The 15910-nt window shown below is 40.0% G+C and overlaps 2 protein-coding genes across 6 annotated transcripts in view; one reads left to right on the forward strand and one right to left on the reverse strand.

Annotated features, from left to right (window-relative positions):
• CngB (Cyclic nucleotide-gated ion channel subunit B) overlaps nucleotides 1–15910 on the forward strand; it is a 150267-nt gene that overhangs the window by 86031 nt on the left and 48326 nt on the right. The window lies entirely within an intron of this gene.
• On the reverse strand, nucleotides 803–14284 carry LOC110841418 (uncharacterized). Its single transcript, XM_087352878.1, has 20 exons — nucleotides 14093–14284; nucleotides 13334–13474; nucleotides 12275–12434; nucleotides 12002–12187; nucleotides 11374–11579; nucleotides 10934–11105; nucleotides 10333–10511; nucleotides 10106–10256; nucleotides 9679–9814; nucleotides 9308–9463; nucleotides 7495–7681; nucleotides 6155–6295; nucleotides 4855–5008; nucleotides 4294–4479; nucleotides 3783–3988; nucleotides 3063–3234; nucleotides 2798–2976; nucleotides 2566–2716; nucleotides 1822–1957; nucleotides 803–1019 (listed from the first exon to the last, which is right to left on the reverse strand). Exons 1-20 carry the CDS (start codon nucleotides 14228–14230, stop codon nucleotides 860–862), a joined length of 3297 nt encoding a protein of 1098 aa, XP_087209004.1. The 5' UTR covers nucleotides 14231–14284; the 3' UTR covers nucleotides 803–859.

The raw sequence follows: 15910 nt of genomic DNA on the forward strand, positions 1-15910 counted from the left end.
TCTATATCCACTCCCTCCATACGCCTTCATACCGCGATACCTTACAATCCATAATACCAATATGACGAATGCTCATATTTGTGATTTCACCTCCAATACATGACTGATAATTTAAATCAAGACCAAGCAACCAATCTACTCAACATTCTGCCATCCATCAGTGATTGTACGAAGTAAATGATTATATGAATTACATGATGTCACATCTATCAGATATGTCTCAAAGAATACCTTTGGAACTTTCAAGGACTCTGCAGATCACACATTTCCAATCTTGCTTCTAATGCATTTGAGCTCATTGCCAGAAAATATACAGCCTAATCATTATGAATCGGAAAGCCGAAGGACTCGGAGATAAACCTGCCCCATTGTTCGTATCAGCGTAATATCCCATGAATACCAGTTGCCTTCTTACCAGTCAAATGGACGACCAGAGCTTGAATCTTGCCCGTTTATTTCCTGGTGTGCTGACACGTTATTGGTGACTTTGTCAGGAATTTGTAAACTCAGTCTTGGAATCGTCATCTATTAAGTTTTCAGAGAGATTTGAGGTTTTAAAGGCGGTGAGGATGTTATTCTTTTTGGTTTTGGCTCCGTGCAGATGTCTGTCTCCACCTTTAGGGCTGAAGTCAGTCCAGAAGATGTGTTTCGTCATCTACCAACAAGTCTGCACGGCGCCAAAACCCAGAAGAACGGCGTTTTTGAGAGGCTTAAGGGTCAGATTACTCATCGCGCATAAGCGGACTGTGGCTTTCTATGCGGTTTGAATTTGTTAACGCCCATATTAAAAACAATTCGAGGAGAAATTTGAAAATGTAATTATATTCATAAGTATTACATATCATGTTTGTATTTCTCCTCAGAGTGATTCATATATCTCGTCCCAGAATGCCATGCGATCTTTGAAAAAATCTCGCTTCATACTCCATTCCTTGTCGATGTCCATGTAAACAACTTCGTTCTCGGTAACAGGGTTCCAAATTACACTGCCAGACTTGTCAGACCCCAGACTTGGATCCCTGCAAGAACGAACAGCAGAATATCATACGGAGAAAATGGAAGATGAGAATTGACTTTTTCTGATTATAACGTGCGAATATGCTATTTCTTGTAGCGGCACACCGGGTGCCTAACACTTTTATACGCCTTGAGCATCAATGAAATGACCTTGACAAATTACTTGAAGCTTGCCCTCTTTGTAAGGAAGGAAAATTCGTGTGATGCATTTTTGTACGTTTGCACAAAAGGTGTATAAAAATGTTAACCAGTGGATAAACGTTCTTGGCATGTGGTACGAAAATACACAGTTAGTGGTCACCTGTTCTGTGAACTGCTTCTCTGCCATTGCCCATTTATCGTAAACTTCTGAAATTTTATAAATAACAAATAGGCTTTTTATTTTCCCTTTTAAGGTGATAAGTGATAACTCGTGAACTATATAGAATGTTATATTGGACATTGTGGCTGGAACTTTATTCTTAGAGGTATTATCTTGTAAATAGACAAGTTTGAAACACAGAAAACAATAATAATCTCAAGAACACCAATAAGAATAATATTCACACAAATAAAACATCCTATAGCTATAGGAATAATATTAATAATTCTTTTAATTGTGGGCTGGAATGAATGGTTTGACGAGATATAATCTGTCTCTTTTTGATTTATTGAATTTGGGTTTTCATAGATATTCTAGGTATCAATAAATATTTCCTGGAAATAAGCCAGACTTTTGTATGATAAGCCATTTTAAGGCATCGTGAAACCGTTTACGTTGTCTTACTGATGTTCTTCCCTGAGATTAAATTAACTCTCCCTTACCCTGTGGTTGCAAAGGTGGTCCACGTGCGAACAAGTTGTTCAGACATCCTCTTACTTTCGGCATCAGCTTTTGAATGTAGATCCTCAAACAGAGTCCCGTCGAATAAATATCCCAAGTCGTCTCCATGGCTGGCTCCTGTAATAGCAGTTGCAAAAACGAGAATTTTTGGGTGCGAAACGTTGTCCTTTCTGTGCTTAGTTCGTCGGACGGATTCGATTGATCTAATAATGGTTGATTCAATAGAATGTTGGACGTCATTGTCTGAGCTGTACATTGTTACATTGTGTTTTAAGAGTTGGCACGTTATTGGTTTTTATTATATCAAGTATTTGTTGTGCTTTATTTTGCAATGGTTAGGTTCAAAATCTATCTTGAATATTAGGCTAGTACACGAAGCGCTACTTGGTAAAGCCCCCGTGACTTAGTCTAGATTAGATTGGTATATTGTGCCACGTAGTTTTCTGGATGTATAACAAGGTTTCGGAGAAACATGCTGCCTCAATCTTCAGGGTAGTATGTTCCTCCGAAACGTTGTAAGTATACAACCCAGAAGACCGCATCGCCGTGAAAATGTTAAATCTTTCATCAGATCCATGTGTCATGTGTCATGTGTCATGGTTCGGTGCAGTGACAGACACTGATGTGTGTATACGAGAGCAGTGCGACACGGAACTTTGAGAATGAGTTCGACGGATTCTTCAAAATGTTAGTGAATAGTTATAGTTAGAACAAACTAGCAGTACCTGGCAAGAGATTTGGCCCAATCCAAGCTGAAGATATTCCCATGTTTCCTTCAAATGAAAATTTATATAAATACACCGGAGAAGAGGATTTTGCTTGGTGTTTCTTAGCGGATCTGTAAACTCCACTGACGAAGAATATGTCGCTGTAAAACTAGGAAAAATAATGTTAAAACACTGTAGAATATAAATTAATGTACAATCAGTGCTGTCATAATTATGGTCTTCTACTTACTTCCGCTACTTCTTGCAACGTTTCCTTGGAGACCGGTTTGTTCCCGAGATAGAATGATTTTATTTTTCTGCTGATTTCTCGGCACTTGTTCGAGTTTTCATCAATATTAAGAAACATGGATATAATTACATGAAACTTGTTATTCAGAAATTCTCTCAGCTCAGATTTGGCGCTAATGTCTGGAACAAAGTTTGAGAGCAATGTTTAGCTGTGATTAGCGCTCGTTCTCTGCCCCTATGTAAATATTGCGTGCAGTATGAAATACCTCCCAAGACGAAGATGGACTCCAAAGTAGTGACTCCAGTAATGAAGGGAACGCTGTGAAATTTTCCTTCTGCCATCAGATATTCTGGTAGCCCAGGAAGAAACGTTTCTTCTCCTTCATGAACGCCATTTTCATTTGTTGGTACAAACAGAGTTGCAATTGGTCGCTTTTCCTGTAACAATGAGTTGTATCATTTATTTTTTGTTATGGTGAGGTTAAATGTGTGTGAAATTACAACCACTAAAGGGCCCATTGTCCACCCCCAGTTGATAATGAGTCAGTATTGACGCATCGGTGGAATGATATTGACAGGAGAAAACCCTGTCCCAGTGCCAGCTTTGTCCACCTCAAAAGCCCTGGAAGTAATCCGGGCCACCGACAACTAACGACCTGTGGAGTCACATTGGACCGTCTTTGTGAGTTTTCTCTGCAGATCTTGTATCGATCCCATCAGTTACACACTGGAAAATAACCAGTAATCTCACAGAGAGTAAGCACTCCACTCCGTATCTTTTTCATGTTTCATAGTCATTCTTCCATTCGATGCTCTTGACCTATGCAGCTTAGAAACCAGTAATAATTTTACCTGGTGCAGCAAGTGAATACATGATGGGGCATGTCCCTCCAATCACATATGTAATTGGTTTCGATAGGTGTGGGGCGAATATCATTTTGGTCCGTGTCGGTCCACCGTAACAACCCACTTCCAGTCGAACTTACCTCTTCTGTGAGAGCCTTATTCACCCCCAGCACAAGTTCTTCTGTAGGAACCTTCATGAGAAATTCAACCAGCTCCTCAGAAGAAGTTGCTTCACAGCCCAGCGCCTTGCAAAATCTTTGAACTCTTTTGCAAAGAGTCGATGAATCTGCGAAGGCCCACGGATTGAGTACAGAACCACTCTGAGCGATTGCACGATGAAACAGTCCTATTAAACATACATAACTCGAGTACACCTTACAGCCCTGAACATAAGCGTTTTCGTAATATATCCAAAGATCTGTTATGGAATATAAAATTGGGAATGTATAGACAACAAACTGAGGACGCGAGATGCACAAGATGCACAGCGGTTGAAATTAACAAATCAATTATGTAAAATACATTTGAACTACAAAATGAATGAAACTGTCACAAGTAACACGAGTTCTGCAAATGTGGCATAGATTTTTCTTCACTGCACATTGCTTACGTTAAGTAGTTCAGCCTATTGTAGTCACTTTCTGGATTTACCTTTTGACATCGGAGAGAGAAGATGGAACTGAACAGAAGAACCTCCAGCGCTCTCCCCGAAGAGAGTGACGTTGCCAGGATCCCCCCCAAACTGCGCAATGTTCTGCTGAACCCAGCGCAAAGCCATCACTTGGTCCTTCAGACCGTTGTTACCGGGAACCACTGAGTCACCAGTAGTGAGGAATCCTGATATAAAAATAAAGTAGGTACATTCCTTTCTGATCAACAAATAATCATCTATGAATGAGTCTTCAAAAATCTCATGTTTTAATGGATTTATAAAATAAAATATGTCGCTGACTGGGTGGAAATATCCTTTACTATAGCTTCATCTAAATTTCTTGTATTAAATTTCATACTGAAGTTGCATTTCTGTGAGAGTAGCCTCCCCCAGCGTTTGCACATTTTGGGTCTTAGGGCGTTGTGTCTGGCCTAGATTTCTCTTTGTAATCTCCATATTCCTAGTTACTTATGTGTATTCATTGAAAAGTATGCCTGCATTACTGTATCCCGTAGGAACTGATGTCCAGTTCAGTGACTGATAGTCGTGTATGTTATTACCTAGCGCTCCTAGACGATAGTTGGTGGTAACTAGAATGACTTCTCCGGTCATCAGACGACCAGGTCCGAACATATCCGTATTTCCAGATCCGAAATAGAAGGCTCCTCCGTGCAAATAAACCATGACTGGCTTCAGGACATCGTTAGGTGGTAACTGAATAATATAGAATAATAATTGTTCTTAAACTTGAAATTGCATTGTCAGAATGCATTTATTTGCTGCAATAACACAGCGAACACAGGATCGTTAATATTCTCTTATTATTACTCCAAAAATATTACGAAAACTGCACGATGATCGTCGGGTCACGCAACCCAAATCAAAACAGTTATTGGTGGTTGCAATTCCACACAATTTGATTTCATTAACAAACACACAGTGTCGCTGTGACTACACAAGAAACCATGCTGTAACCTGCTCGCCCCAGTCCGTCGGTTGTCTTCGGTTGAAGTTCAAGGATGTCTTCTTCACAAGGTCAATGAGTGTTCATTCTCGATAACTACCTGGCATCTCGTTCTTACTTAACTGGCCAGAATTAGTTTCGGGATTCATTTCCCGATTCTCTTTTGACAAATTGACATCTCGTCTAGGAAAGAAAACCATTCCGGTCTACCTTCAGTGTTAAGTGACGTTACAGAGCACAGTGGACATTTCCAACGCTTATTACAACATTTTTTTTTCTGATTTCAGTGTGATGTATATTTTTATAAACAGAACATGTGTCAGGAATCGGTTGCGTGACTTTCTGATCATTCTTTATAACTCTACCCACGGGCCAAAGTGGTATGTTGCTCTGAGGATAGATTAAGTATTAAAGATAATTTAGAAATAAGGAGCTGGGAAATACGTCTTTATCTGTCAAAGGCGTGGCGGGGGGGGGGGGGGAATAGCTGCGAAACATTACATACAGATGCACGTATGCTCAAGATTGAAGAGGAAATAATTTACAAATCAAAATGTATAAATTTAATATTAAATCGGATATTAGAAAAGGTGTGGAATTATGGTAATTTTCACAACTTTCGGCCCTGTGGGACGCGCGTCTATTTATAGATTCCCCAGCTTCCCACAATGTATCATAATTAGAAATATTTATTACGACATATTAAAATATATGTGTGTGTCTCGTGCATTATGTACTGTTGCCGAATTTAAGGTCGCGTGGTTTTAGATATTCTTTTCTTGAGCTATATATGTAATTCGGGTTGCAGTTATTGCAATGCGTTGCATTGTATAAATGAACATCACATCAGATTATAGCCAGTTATTGAGAACTTGAACACAAGCACATCTCTTTACCTGTGGTGTGTACACGTTGAGGAACAAACAATCTTCATCTCCGAAGACGACATCGACTGCTTTAAAACTTATTTGAGGCGAAACAGACCCCTCTGTACGCGCATCGCGAATCCCTTCCCACGGCTGGGCTGGTTCAGGAGCCTGCAAACGTACATGAACTGTACCAGATCACATTCCCCACGAAGAGAGGTTGCTAGTCGCTGGTTACACATACGAACAACAAATAATTCATGATGTACCAACACCAATAATCTGATCTGGCGAAAGTGAATGCAGGTGTTTTGAGTTGGGTGCTGTGTTCTGATGTGCATGGCAAGAACAGTAATCTCAAATTCAGAAAGTCTAGAACCCATATAATATGCGTAGACAGGCGTGTACCGAGGAACATCAGTGAAGTACACAATTTTGCGCTGCTTCAGTTTATCGTGAACGTATCTTTACAAAGTTCAGCTAAGTCACGCAGCCAAGCTGATAAACAACGGCTCAACATAGATAGTAAGAGAACAGAGGACTTGTTTGTAATTTCGAAAGTTTCTGGATACATTCTACAAGATCACATGTCTTGTTTACAGGTATAAATACTGCAAGTCATGATATCAGTTACTTTACGTTCCCTCTGATTCGAAATTCCGTTTAGCCCATGTCCGACGTTGCGTGCTTCCAGCAAGAACTCTGGCTGGCTACTGCTACTGCCTTAAGCAGCAGACACTGTTCTAAGAATTATTACTGTCCTTGTAATGAATCGGCTTGGTCAAGTTTCTAGCCCAGAACATTCACCGTTGACAACGACCCTGTTGCCGTGTAATCTGGTAGAAGTTTACCGAAGTTTCAGAGGTCCTTACTGCCTCCTTTATCAGGGCGATGAGTCACAACCCAGAAGACAGGCATTTTCGTACTGACCGTGATAACCTCATATCCAACAAAAGGAAACCTCTCGACCAACCCTTGCTTTCGAATTCCCGGGAACGCAACAGGTTTATAATTTTCCCTTTCTCATTATTTTCTTTGTCCATTTGTTGCTCTTTGCGGACTTCTGTTACTAACCACGTTCCGTCTCAGTATTTTATTCAGAAGTTAATTACACTGATATTATTGTTAATATACGTACACTGCTTGCTTTAGTAACATGAAACTGAACATTTTTGGAAAAAATAACTGTAGTAAAATACAGTTTTTACCTGTGTGTTACCTGCCATGGCTTATTTTCGGATGTTAGAATGAGCATAAAATAGAATTAAACTGTTATGAAACATACTTCGTTGTTTTCGAATCTCATAGCATTATTCCACTGACTATATATCAGAGAGAGAGAGAGAGAGAGAGAGAGAGTTTGACTGTACCTTGAACCTGAGATGCCCCACAGGTGGTTTAGCATAAGGAATCCCTTGGAAACTGTAATACGCTGCACCAGTTTTTGCTGTCTGCTTCTTCCCTCTTAGGCCCCCTTGAGTCACTCGGACAATCACTGTTTCTGGCATATTTGTGTTAGGAGTTAACTTCTGAACGCAGTATCCGACGGGTACTATACTGTATCGATAAAGAGTATCTGATTAGCTTATTGGACATAGCTGTTGCGCAGAAAATATGTTTTTTGCAAGTCATATGCTTACACGATTGATTTTGTGATACGAACTGAACTGCAGGCCTCTACCGGACAGAAGAGAGAATATGTCTTGTCTTACCTGGGTTTACCTTCCAGCTTTATGAAGGGCCAGATGCAGCTAAATTCTGTTACCAGTGCTGCTGCCTCGTCAGTTACACGCAATGCTAAATGCTTCACAAAAAGTAGGAATAGATTTTGATGCAGGTAATAAATGTTCGAGAATAAACACACCTTTCGCTCGTGAATGGATCGTGCCGATACCTGCACAGCTCATGTGAAAGTGTGACCTTGCTCTGAGCTTCGAAGGAGGCAGCGGAGAGACCTGTATTGCACTCCATTATTACATTATAAATTGATTTTACCCAGCACAACATTTATTTGAAACTGTGCAATAGAAGAATAAACATTACGAGTTCTGGTTTTGTGGTGAAACTGTTTGTTTAAAGTGGTATTACACAATGGAGTCCACTTTTCGAACTTACCATTTGTCAAATTATTTGAGCATAACTATGACCTTGTTGGCAAAAGTGTAGTAGAGACTGATGAACGTGTTGAAGTTGTGAAAATATCTCCTGAACGCTGGACTTTCGTAGGTTAAAATTTTTGAAACGCATAGTGACTGTAACAGCCGAAGAAAAGCAGAGTGTGTACATCGGGCCAAAAATTGTTTTATCAATACCGTGAAATATAATCTATTAGTAAGTTGTACTATTTTGTGATTTATATATTTTTTTATTTCACATCCCGCTAACGGAACGAGGGTATTCGGACACGGTGCACACATTTCCAATAATACAAACCTGGGGTGTTTTAAATATGTTTATATTTACATAAAACAGATTTATAATCCAGTAGCAGACTGTAAATTAACTTGGGGTTTAGTGTGCATTGGTGAATATATGATAAAATGTTACTTCGAGTCCTTTACCAGTATGTATTACCCAGCGTCGCGGCCAATTGGTCAACTCTCATACTTCGGGTTCAGGTGGTTCCGGGTTTATATCTAGACCCGGAGACAGGCTGCTCTGCTGAGGTACTTCGTGGTCTTTTCAGTCTGTCCTGACAAATACTGAAATAATAACTCAAATTAAGCCACGGCCCTCTTCCTTTCGCATCCTTTCAGATTCATTATTCCGGTACTCTCCTTTTATGGTGTGTAGACTGACTACTGGTAACGTCAAATAAACCACAAGTAACAAATTATTATTATAGTAGTAATAATAAAGAGTATGTTGTGAGAGTGTGGAGTTGATTCATCTAGCTGAAGATGTAGCCTAGTGGCGGCTCTTGTAAACATGTTAACGAACGTTCGGGTGCAACTAAAAGTGAAAAATTTCTTGGTTAACTGAGTAGCTACTAATTTTTCAATTCTCCATGGAATTATATGATATCCTCAGAAAGTAATTAGACCTATAAGTGTACGTGCTTCTTTCCGTTCATTTGATAAGCCTTTTCCGATACAGAAACCCTTTCTGACAATGCTGCTTGAACGGCATATTGTGGTTTTCCTCGCATTATCGAGAGTGATTAATGCGTTTGTATTGACCTACAGCGAAGAGTAAACATCCTCCCAGAAGGTCAGTCGCTCTTTCTCAAGATCTTTCTTCATCCTCAAATCCTTGTCAATATTCAGGTAGACGTAGTTTGATTTGGAGACTGCCTCCCACGTTACTTCCAGCAGCGGATCATACTCTGGAGTTGGGTTCCTTAAAAAGCAAAGAGAAGTTAGAATTTTCTGCTAAGCTTGAAATGGCGTTTACGACAACTATTGTGAATAGTGGCTCAGGAGGACTCGGATATAAGTCTACTGTCGTATTGAAGAAGTCCATAAACTTTATAAATATTAAGTGTCGATGAACATTATCAAACAGGTAAATACAGCCGAACATATGCTACGAATTTTGCAGACTGCAAACCTTACCCTGTCTTTGCGAAATTGGTCCACATCTTCACCATTCTATTTGATACCTCAATGCATTCATCTTCGGGGCCCAGATGGAGCTTGTCGTGGTGAGACATATGGAAGAGGTACCCAATGTCATCACCGTGGGATGCACCTGAAATGATTGTGAAGGCCAGAAGATGGATCCTTGAGGGAACTGACCTCATTGTACACCTAGGGGTAGATGGAAGGATAATATTAGAACGGATCTTAAAGAAGATGTGAGGATGTGGTTTGGATTATTGTGGGTGAGGACAGGGTCCAGTGGCGGACGGCACTGGACCTTCGGGTTCCATAAAAGGTGAGGAATTGTCTACTTATATCACCGTACGTTAAAAAGATGGTGTCCTTATCACTCGTATAGACTTAGGAGTATAATTGAGTTCATTGCTGTCCTGTACGATACCTGGCAAACGGTCGGTTCCAAACAGCATGTCAGTGAGCCCCATTTTCCCATCATATGCAAATCTATAAAAGTATATGGGTGTCTGTGAAACTGCCTCATGCATCTTGACGGCTAAGTTGATTCCATACAAGAACCACATGTCACTGAAAAACTACAAAGATTGATTAGGACAGGCATTTTACACCGAATCAGGAGTCACGTGTCTATTAATTATTTAGGCTACTTACTTCAACATATTGCTGCCAAGTCTTCTTACAGATCTTTTCGTCTCCAAAGTAAAATTTCTTTACTTTATTAGCAATACACTTGGATTCATCTGTATTCTTGTCAACGTTAAGGTTCGTTGTTATGAGAGGCTCAAAGTTTTCGTTTAGTGACTCAATCCATTCTGGATTTTGTTCAGCATCTGTGTATAAAATCAATAAATATATTTATGTCTTACCAGACAGCAGTATGGGTTTTTATTGACATTAGTTTCAAGACTTGTTAAAATCTACTTTCTGATGAGAAAAATGTAGGATTTGAGGTTTTCACGGCGGTGAGTCTGAAGATGGCTGTCTTGGATTGTTGCGTCGTGTAGTCTGGTAGAATGTTACCGACGTTTCGGGGTCATCGCCCTGATGATGGAGGCAACAAGATCTCTGAAACGTCGGTAAACTTCTACAAGACTACTCACTAGAATTTGTACGTGTTTCTGACAAAACCAATCGAAGGGGTATTGCATTACAGAGAGTAATGATTTCTTCCTTTTATTTCATCAGATCTTACATACCTAGAACGTGAAATTTTACGTTGTATAGGCCTTAAGTTTAAAGCCCTTATTCTTACCTTTTAGTAAGAATATACCCTCTGCTCCAGTGACTCCAATAATAAATGGAATCTTGTGGAATCTCTCTTGTGCTATGATGTTGATTGGGTTGTCGGGTAGAAATATTTCTTCTCCGCTCTCATTTTCTTCTTCATTCGTTGGGGAAAAGTACAACGGCAAAGGATGTTTCTCCTGTCAAACAAGAGAAGATTTATAGACCATCGTGTCACAGTAAGATCACAGTCACAGTCACAGTTCAAGAAGATTAAGGCAGGCGTTAGAATCGAGATATTCCGAGATAAAAAGTTTGGCTAGGAAATGGAAATCTTCTGATCTCGAAACGAAGTCGGCAAGAATGTTTGTTTATATTTAGTGTGTAAGTAAATCTGTAGACACGTCGTATGTGTCGAGGGGTTCGCTAGTTGTCTCTGAAACATACATATTATTTAATCATCTTTACCTCCTCCGTGAGGGCCTTGTCCACAACTTCAACAAGTTCTCTTACGGGTACTTCTCGTAAGTGTTCCACCAGTTCCTTGGAACTCGTTGTCTTACAGCCCAACACTTCGCCCAGTTTGAAAGCCTTCCTGCGAACTATTGTGGAATCTGAGAAAACCCACGGATTGAGCGCCGAGCCGCTCTGAGAGATCGCACGTTGAAACAACCCTGATAAAATATCACAAACATAAGTAGATCTACCACGCTAACGTTTTATATTGTCATTTAGGGTTCTTCACGGCGACGAGTATGAATATAATACTTTCTTGGCCACCAAGGATGTTTCCACCCCAATTTGTAACATCGATTGTGGTATTTTGGGTGTAGTGTTGTAGACTACAAGACACCGCATCCCAGAAGACCACAAAAGATGTCTGTGTTCTGAGATGTTTCACTATATCCGTCATCAGCGTGATGAGATTTTACACGTCGGTAAAATAATTCAAATTAAAGTACTGTGTCTGTTTAGACTTACGTTTTGACAATGTTATATTATTTCAACCATCGCACAGACATTTTTGCCTATTATAAACATGTTTTGGTTCAAATTGATCGTAAATAGGTGATTATATCGTAAGACACAAGATTACCTTTTGACATTGGTGATAACATTTGATGATGAACACTAGCTCCCCCAGCGCTCTCCCCGAAGATGGTGACGTTGCCAGGATCCCCCCCAAAGTGCGCAATGTTCTGCTGAACCCAGCGCAGGGCCATCACCTGATCTTTCAGACCGTTGTTTCCTGGCACCTCAGAATCTCCTGTACTCAGGAATCCTTTAACATATTTTACGTTAATTAATGTTAATTAACTGTTTATTTCCTAGGACTATATTATTTATTTCACTACACATTGTATACCACCTAGAGGTCCCAGACGATAGTTGTGTGTGACCAGGATGACGTCACCGGTCATGAGGTAGTCTGGGCCATAGAAGGATGTGTTTGAAAAACCCATGTAGAAACCACCTCCATGGATCCAAAACATAACTGGTTTCAGGGTTTCTGCTGTGTCTTTTGGGAGCTGAAAATCAAAATTTATTATGTGATTATAATAAGTACGCTTATTGAGTACACGTGCTTAACGCATTCTGCAGATGTTTGGTTATAAGTGTTAACTTATAACGAAACATCTGCAGAATGCGTTATTACTACTATTACAATTATAAATTACTGAGTCAGTGCTTAAATCGTGATTGACTGATCTATCCCAGTCATAAGCTGGTCCTGCTATAGATAGACCCTATATTGGTAGTTCAGCCCTTACAGCTTTGTTATTACTGTCTGCAGCCGGTGGTCTCAGAATCTCTGTATATTTTGTCATACTAAGTATGCTATCGGTTACAAAATATGAGGTTTGAGGGGATTTTTGTTGATTTTTACAAAGGTGAATATTTAGATTGTAATCCGGGTTATGACGCCTGTGGTCTTGTGGACGGAAAATTCTGGCTTCCATTTTCGGGGTTAAAGTGAGAAAATGCATGCTACAAGAACGGCCTAGAACAGTGCACGGCGTGACTAATCATATCACAGTGTCCATACGGGTTATGATTGAACGTATCTAATTGGAATGACTGACGATATTTCAGGGCCACTGACTTACATGTTTTCGTAATTTTGTGTGAGTATGTTTAAAGGAGCGTCAGTTTCAAAGGCGTGTGATCCTGCCTTCGCTTGTGAGATTGCGTCTTGAAATGATGTGGAAACATTTGGTGAACTTTCTTTTATTACATTAGTGATGATAGGCACTCATTCGCATTCCGGATGCCACTGGTTTAATTCTCGATCTCGTCCTTCTACATCCTATTCACAATTCTTCATTTAAGTCACAAATAAATTTCGTTAGTCTTGGGCAACGAACAAGAAACATTGTTGGGTTCTTCTCACTTCATACCGTTTGATAATAATTGTTTAATTACGTACTTGAGGTGTATAGACATTGAGAAAGAGACAGTCTTCTTCTCCTGCGTACCCTGTGCCGATAATCTCAGCTACCTGCGGAGCGACAGCGCCTTCAGTAATGGCGTCGCGAATTCCCTCCCAGGCGTCTGCAGGTTGTGGAGCCTGGAAGCAGTTGACACCAAAAATTAAACTAATTGCCTGAACTTAAGCTGGTGTCGATGTTTGCCTTCTATGTAATAACACCTTGCGTGTGAACTTGTAGGTTGATGCGTCGACCCTAAAGTTGGTCGCAGTAAATTCCTCCGAAACTTTGGTACTACCGACAAGTTTATTCGCCATTGTTACCTGGAAGACCAACATCGACATCTTTATCGCTGTGAGAATCCCAGTTATTGTATTTGTATTTCCGTGGATCATGATAGGAAAACTGGGAGTAGTGAAACCTCGGTTTCCATAGCCGGCGGAGAATTTTTCTTTAGCTAAGCGACTGCTGGATACTCAAGCAGAGTATTTTCTCCGTGATTTCTGGCAGAAAAATGTCTGCGATCTTTGGCGATATCCTAGTAAAAGGATGAGTAAAAATGGTAATATATTTAAATGTAACGGTCAATTTACCTCAGAGATATCTTACGAAAGTTACAAGCTGCTTACTTTATTCTTAAAAAAGCAATGAATTAAATTTATAGCGAATATCAGGAAGATTTTGGTTCATGTTGCAGCCTAGTTGTCTTTTTAAGTGTCTGACGGACAGTCTCAGGTGGTAATTAATCTTAGCCATACCTTGAATCTGAGAGCTCCCACGGGAGGCTTTGCATACGGAATGCCCTGAAAGCTGTAGTACGTTTTCCCAGTTTCGGTTGCTACTTTCCTTCCTCTCAGCCCCCCTTGGGACACTTGAACACTCACTGTCTCCGCCATGGCTGCGTGTTGGTTGCTGCTGCTGGTGTTCTTGTAATCATGTAATATGCAATGAAGAGCAACAGCGTGCTTTATACTACTTGAATGATAGTTCAGAGGCCAACTGTTCAGGGCGTCCAATCTTTGGCTTCTGCGATTGTCATGTAGTATCTTACGATACGTGCTGGGATCACGTTTTCGACTTCATCCAAAACCATTTCTGCATTCCATTTCTGAGGACCCTGTCATCTGTGTAAATTGCAGCAGTAGGATACAGTATGTTTCTCCGAAACTTTGGCGTCTAGCGACTAGTCCTCACTGCGCGAAAACCCAGATCATCATAAACAGCAAAATGCTATTTAGGGAAATAATCCTTATTCTGAGAAATGTACGAAGGCCATAAATACACCTTGTGAGCAAAATGTAAGGTTACTGAATATTAAAATACACTAGGCGGTTCGTGTAAGTACCATTCTATTCTATTCTATTCTATTCTTCACTGTAATAATGCGCAATTGTCATGTGACGCGATTGTATACGTAGCTGAGGGAAGGTGGCTTCTTTTGTGTTTACGTTATGATCTTCTGGGTTGTTACGTCGTGTGGTCTTTAACCCTTTAACCGTGAAGATGGAGACAGGATATTCCTCAAGCGTTGGTAAACAACCAGACTACTATAGGTCACAACAACACTGAATACCACAATTGGAACTCATGCCGTCGTTAAAAACATAAATCCTTCTGTTGTGTTGGTTTTGGACACCCTGGATAATGTTATGCGTCACGTGACTGGAGCATATATGACGGTTGGTAACACAGGAAAAGGTCCAGATTGAAGTCAATAGCAATCAAAGGCCCAAAAGGAATTTTAGTACAATTACTCGCCTGATGTATTCAAGTCTCGTCACCAGAATACAGGGCAAGACAATGATATAAGAAAACCTGTATATCCTTCGAAAATGTGGCAAACTTCAATCACTAGGAAACTACTGAAACAAATAAAAATTATATATATGCACACGAACACACGTTGGCGAATAACTTTTGTCTTCTCATCTGTTATCTGAGAACATGAAGACTAATATGTACAAAATCATAATTATACATTTTCTTTTGTATGAACGCGTGTCTTCGTCCCTCATCCCAAGAGGAGGACATAAATTGAGAGAGTGCCCACCCTTCAGGATTTCTGACCAAATTGTCGCAGTCCACGAATATCGCCATGCATCGCATCTTTAATTCCAACGCCAGCAGAGGTTTACTTTCAGTAAGATGGTAGATTCTTATTCGATTTTTCGGGTGTATATTTTGATACATGGATTCGGCTACGCATGAACCATATTTACGTTGTTTGGAATATACCAGATTTCATGTCGATCTGTCCTTTGTTATTGTGCCTTACGTAAGTGTTTCCTATTTTATGGATGAATTTTTTTGGGTGGATTGCAGCCGCTATGTAAGGAGCTGTATCAAATTAGTGTAGTGTAGCGGATGTAGGTCTCTGCATAGCCTGTTTTTACCAGCCTGGAACACTGGGAAAATCTGTTATCTAATTCTTAACAAATGATTGCAAATTCAAGACGGATCAGCCTTGAATATAGTAGTAAATGCTAAAACAACATAAATTGTCCAAAAATAAGAAACATGCTTGTTGTCTATAAGTTAATGTAAAAACGATGTGTATTATTTCATCTGATGACGGC

This window comes from Zootermopsis nevadensis, unplaced genomic scaffold (assembly GCF_977971745.1).
Source record: "Zootermopsis nevadensis isolate Lab colony 2312 unplaced genomic scaffold, Znev_1.0 Znev_ptg000021l, whole genome shotgun sequence".
In the NCBI taxonomy this organism is placed as follows: Eukaryota; Metazoa; Arthropoda; class Insecta; order Blattodea; family Termopsidae; genus Zootermopsis; species Zootermopsis nevadensis.

Bases quoted from the DNA above. Each gene is read 5' to 3' on its own strand.
- LOC110841418 (XM_087352878.1), bottom strand. From the start codon at position 14,230: ATGGCGGAGACAGTGAGTGTTCAAGTGTCCCAAGGGGGGCTGAGAGGA. The intron at 10,512-10,933 runs GTAAGAATAAGG...TTTTATACACAG, and splicing joins GGGTATATTCTTACTAAAAG to ATGCTGAACAAAATCCAGAA. The intron at 6,296-7,494 runs GTACAGTCAAAC...GTACGTTTGCAG, and splicing joins TGGGGCATCTCAGGTTCAAG to GCTCCTGAACCAGCCCAGCC.